The sequence below is a fragment of the Thalassophryne amazonica genome, chromosome 20 (assembly GCF_902500255.1).
Source record: "Thalassophryne amazonica chromosome 20, fThaAma1.1, whole genome shotgun sequence".
Classification (NCBI taxonomy): Eukaryota; Metazoa; Chordata; class Actinopteri; order Batrachoidiformes; family Batrachoididae; genus Thalassophryne; species Thalassophryne amazonica.
In genome coordinates this window covers 25218825-25224659 of record NC_047122.1, presented here as the reverse complement: position 1 = coordinate 25224659, position 5835 = coordinate 25218825, and the positions used below count along the sequence as shown (strand labels likewise).

The following is a 5835-nucleotide window of genomic DNA, read 5'->3' as shown; positions in this document are numbered from 1 at the left end:
TCCAACTGCAGCAGAAACGTCAGTTCCTGTTCAGTCTGACTGAGGGAGGTTTTTGTACAATATTTTTTCGCTGTGTGAACTGATCGAACTGGCTGGCATCAAAAGCACCCAGACAGTAATAAACTGCTGCATCTTCAGCCTGGACTCCACTGATGGTCAGACTGAAGTCAGAGTTTGATCCACTGCCTGAAAAACGGTTTGGGGTCCCTGATGCTCGGCTGTTAACATAATAAATGAGGGGTTTAGGAGTTTCTCCGTCTCTCTGTTGGTACCAGGATAAATAATGATATGATGAATCATGGTAAACATTGTGACTGGTTGTACATGTGATGGTGGTGGAGCCTCCTGGAGCAGATGTGACTGCTTCAGGTTGAGTCACTGTGATCTGGATTTTGGACTCTGAGGAGACAAAACTGAAATCAGCTCGTGGATTCATCAGCTTCATTTCAAACAGACGACTTTGGTTGTGTGGACTTTACCTGTGAAGCAGCAGCAGAGCAGAGTCCAGATGAGGACGGAGATCAGAGTCATGTTGGTGTTGAATGACAGCTGTCAGTCATCCAGTGTTCAGCTGTCAGGACTATAAAGTGTCTCAGAGCACTGGAGCGTGATGCTGCTGATGCAAAGTGGCTCCGACTGTCCAACAGCAACTTGATCACTTTAATAATGCTGCTGATCAATGACTTGATCAGGGTATTGATTAAGTAAGTCGTATTTCTAATATTTGTTGCTTTCTGTCAAAGTTCTAATTTTCATTTTACAGAAGGGAACTGATTTCAGTTTTTAGTTTATTATTTCCAAAGTCACAGATTCATTAACAGACTTGATGAAGTCTGCAAAGAGTTTTTAAAAGATTAAAAAGAAAATCAAGTTCTGATGTGGAAATTTGTTGCTTTCTATCAAGGTTCTAATTTTCATTTTAGAAACTGGAAATGATTAGAGTTTTTAGTTTATTATTTCCAAAGTCAGAGTCTCATCACCAGACTTTCAAAGATTAAAAAGAAAATTCATTGTGTCGTCAGCATAAAGTGTGAGATGGACTGTGTGACCGGTGAGTGTCTGATCTCACGGACTTCACAAGACACTAAAGACACAATGCAGTTTTGCATGACATTTTCTTACCTTTTTCTCACTTTTTAAAACTTTGGCTCACATTCAGCAGAGCATGTTAGAGGTTTCTGTACAAATTTAAATAATAATAATCATCTTTGGAACTAAAAGTAGTGTTAACTGTAAGCTGTTGTGGCCTTTGCATGTCACATGATGTTGTTCTTGAACATTCTAGACATGTTATTAGTAGACTCAACAAAAATAAAACGCAACACTTTTGGTTTTGCTCCCATTTTGTATGAGATGAACTCAAAGATCTAAAACGTTTTCCACATACACAATATCACCATTTCCCTCAAATATTGTTCACAAACCAGTCTAAATCTGTGATAGTGAGCACTTCTCCTTTGCTGAGATAATCCATCCCACCTCAAAGGGGGTGCCATATCAAGATGCTGATTAGACACCATGATTAGTGCACAGGTGTGCCTTAGACTGCCCACAATAAAACCGGGATTCATCCGTGAAGAGAACACCTCTCCAACGTGCCAAATGCCAGCGAATGTGAGCATTTGCCCACTCAAGTCGGTTACGACGACGAACTGGAGTCAGGTCGAGACCCCGATGAGGACAACGAGCATGCAGATGAGCTTCCCTGAGATGGTTTCTGACAGTTTGTGCAGAAATTCTTTGGTTATGCAAACCGATTGTTTCAGCAGCTGTCCGAGTGGCCTGGTCTCAGACGATCTTGGAGGTGAACATGCTGGATGTGGAGGTCCTGGGCTGGTGTGGTTACACGTGGTCTGCGGTTGTGAGGCTGGTTGGATGTACTGCCAAATTCTCTGAAACGCCTTTGGAGACGGCTTATAGTAGAGAAATGAACATTCAATACACGAGCAACAGCTCTGGTTGACATTCCTGCTGCCAATTGCACGCTCCCTCAAATCTTGTGACATCTGTAGCATTGTGCTGTGTGATAAACTGCACCTTCAGAGTGGCCTTTTATTGTGGACAGTCTAAGGCACACCTGTGCACTAATCATGGTGTCTAATCAGCATCTTGATATGGCACACCTGTGAGGTGGATGGATTATCTCAGCAAAGGAGAAGTGCTCACTATCACAGATTTAGACTGGTTTGTGAACAATATTTGAGGGAAATGGTGATATTGTATATGTGGAAAAAGTTTTAGATCTTTGAGTTCATCTCATACAAAATGGGAGCAAAACCAAAAGTGTTGCGTTTATATTTTGTTGAGTGTATTAATTTGTTCAGATTTTGTAGTGGGGTTTTTTTTTCCCAGCAAATTTTTCTCAAATGGACTTCTTATGAGACAGGTTTTAATTATAAAACATTGATTCTCTTCAGGTTTTCTGTGACTATATGCTCAGTGAAGCTGGTGAATGGCTGTCATAGTTTAATTGCTTATGGAAATTTCATAAAATTTAAATGCTATGATTGGAATTCCTTGACATTTTGGTTCCAAAATTTAGTTCTCAAACACACTGAACTGCAGTAAACCTGACCAAATGATTAAGATGAAAGTTTTGTAACACTGGCATGTCTTTATTTTAATTTATCTAAAATATTTCATCTTTGGCTGGATTTTATTCCAGGACTCTGGTGATCATTTTTGGAAAAAAAATGAATAAATATAAAAATAAAATTAAAAAAAAATCTTGGTTTGTTATTTTGTCATTTGACAAAACAATGAATAACATCATAAATCTGCAAATGTTTTCAGTGTTTCCTTTTTCCATTAAGCATTTTAGATTGACACATGGACATGAGGGAATATTTGTGCACCATTAAAAGTGTGTTGATTTGCACGAGAAACTTCTTAAAAGGAAGTGAAACTTTGTATGACTGACTGCTGGAGCAGAAAAACCATCTGACAGAAACTCTGCCATGTGTAACAGCTGTGTCCTTGCTGTCTCTTTGGTCCTGTCCCGCCTTAACGATGCCTCCTCCAACTGGTGAGACGCTGCATCACATGAGTTTAAAGGGGTTTATACGTTTGATGCTCTTGACTAGATCAATCCCAAAGCAAAGTTTCATAATTTAACATCTGCAGCTCTGCCCACCTGCTGCACATTGCTGTGCATCAGGGGCGCCTCCAGGGATTTTGGGCCCCATGAAAACAAATCTTACTGGGCCACCCCCCATATTTTTTGTCAGTATTATAATTGTATTCGTGGCCTCTCTGGGCTCCTGTCAATCATGGGCCCCTACAATCCTTCTCCTTATTCTCCTCTTTTCAGCACCCCTGCTGTGCATGCATGTTGGAAAATAGGAGCAGGTGTGGCTGAAGATGCATGTAGTTTAAAATCACAGAATGTATAAAATGAGCTGCAGCAGCTGACAGGTACTCTCTGTCGCTCTGTGCCACCAAACACTGACATGTAATTTCTGGAAATTTAATTTTTTCACTGCCAGTCGATAAACTTCATCTCTGGTCAGCATGTTTCCCGTTTGAACCCTAAAGCCTCACAAATTCTCTGACAATGTTTAACAGACTTGACTTCTTTTTCTGAATAAAACCACTCATTTATATGACGCACCATAAGTAACATTGGCTGTCATTTCTCAGTCCTTTTGAATAGTTTTTTTTTTTTCCAATTGCAAAAACACAATTTTGCAAACTAGGCTGGTTTAATCAAAAAACTTAACACAATTCAGAAAACCACACAACCAAACTGCAAAACAGTGGGTGACCCCACCAAAAAACAGAACCCTTAAAAAGTCTAATAAATCCTACAAAGGTACAGAAAGTTTTTTGAAATTTGCTGGACTTAAACTTCAGTCTGTGTACGATCATTCCCCAAAGATTCAGTTATCTTTTTCGCTTTGCATAAAAGACATGTTCTTTCACATTTATGCACCAAATGGTTTGATTTCTTGGGGAAATAGGCAAAAATGTCTTTTTCTTGGTTGACCAAGACATGTTGAGGAAGACGATTATAATTTTTTTTTGGGTTCTGTTTTTTGGGGTGTCTTCAAGTACCTCATATATCCTGCAAAATGAAGCACTGCACCCAAAAAACTTGACATATTCATGATCTACAGCTCTGCTTTAGGAAGTTGCAGTTTTTAGTATAAATGACAATATTTAAAATAAATTCCAGTGGAATTTGAAAGCAAAACATGTGTACATGTGTGTCAGAGGCTCTGAAACATTCTCATCAATAAGAGGGAACCGTTGTAAATGGCATAATGTATTAAATTTATTTTTATAATTTCTATTTCCTAATTTATTGATTCTGCAACTCCTGTTGTGACTGATTGGTGTTTTGCTAAATTTTCCTGTCTTTCTTTTTTTTTTGGGGATTGTTTCTTTTTCAAGAATTTGCATCTATTGAAAGTACAAAATAATTTATTATAAAATCTGTAGCTTTTAAAATAACTTTATAACCCATTCCCAGCCTCCTTGGGTCCACATCTTAATAAGAAATATCCTGAAGGTGTGTCTGGAGCTTCCTTAAATATGGGGTCTTGGAGCAAACAACCATTTGGTGTCCACCTGTTTACAAAAGACCTTCTTGACTTAAAAACGACCGACAGCTCTGCTGGAGGAAGTTGTAGTTTTGTATAAATTATAATGTTTAAAATAAATTCCAGTGGAGTTTTGAAGCAAAAGATGTGTAAGTGAGTGTTGGGGCTTGAAAACATTCTTATCTACAAAAGGGAGAAAGACTTGGAAACCACTTTCTTATGAAAAATATATTACAATTTTTATTTTCTAATTTGTTTATTTTGTAATTAGTGTTTTGTTGATTACTGCACGTTGTGTCATTTGAAAGTACAAAATAATTTATTATTGAATTTGTCCAAATAATTTTCAGGAAGAAATTACAGCATTTTTTTTTGTGTGTGTTTTTGAACTTTGTGCTGTTTCTCTATAAAGTGTTTGATAAAAATGCTCACAGTGAGTTTTAAAGTCTTTGAGTTTGTGCAGAAGCTTCCAGCTGCAACAGAAACTTCAGTTCCTGTTCAGTCTGACTGAGGGAGGTTTTTGTATGATGCTTTTTCACTGTGTGAACAGCTCATACTTGCTGGAATCAAAAACACCCAGACAGTAATAAACTGCTGCATCTTCAGCCTGGACTCCACTGATGGTCAGACTGAAATCAGAGTTTGATCCACTGCCTGAAAAACGGTTTGGGGTCCCTGATGCTCGGCTGCTCGCACGATAAATGAGGAGTTTAGGAGTTTCTCCGTCTCTCTGTTGGTACCAGGATAACTGATTTGATGCATAAACATTGTGACTGGTTGTACAAGTGATGGTGGTGGAGCCTCCTGGAGCAGATGTGACTGCTTCAGGTTGAGTCACTGTGACCTGGATTTTGGACTCTGAGGAGACAAAAACTGAAATCAGCCTTGTGGATTCATCAGCTTAATTTCAAACAGACGACTTTGGTTGTGTGGACTTTACCTGTGAAGCAGCAGCAGAGCAGAGTCCAGATGAGGACGGAGATCAGAGTCATGTTGGTGTTGATTGACAGCTGTCAGTCATGCAGTGTTCAGCTGTCAGGACTATAAAGTGTCTCAGAGCACTGGAGCGTGATGCTGCTGATGCAAAGTGGCTCTGACTGTCCAACAGCAACTCGATCACTTTGATAATGCTGCTGATCAATGACTTGATCAGAGTATTGATTAAGTAAGTCATAGTTCTGATGTGGAAATTTGTTGCTTTCTATCAAGGTTCTAATTTTCATTTTAGAAACTGGAAATGATTTGAGTTTTTAGTTTATTATTTCCAAAGTCAGAGTCTCATCACCAGACTTTC

The 5835-nt window shown here is 38.8% G+C and overlaps 1 gene segment (V, D, J or C); it reads right to left on the bottom strand.

The window, feature by feature from the left end:
* Positions 1–5061: 5061 nt before the first annotated feature.
* LOC117501731 lies at positions 5062–5566 on the bottom strand. The segment is given in 2 exon segments: positions 5062–5399; positions 5482–5566. Coding segments are annotated over 2 exon segments (375 nt in total).
* Between the last annotated feature and the right edge of the window lie 269 nt (positions 5567–5835).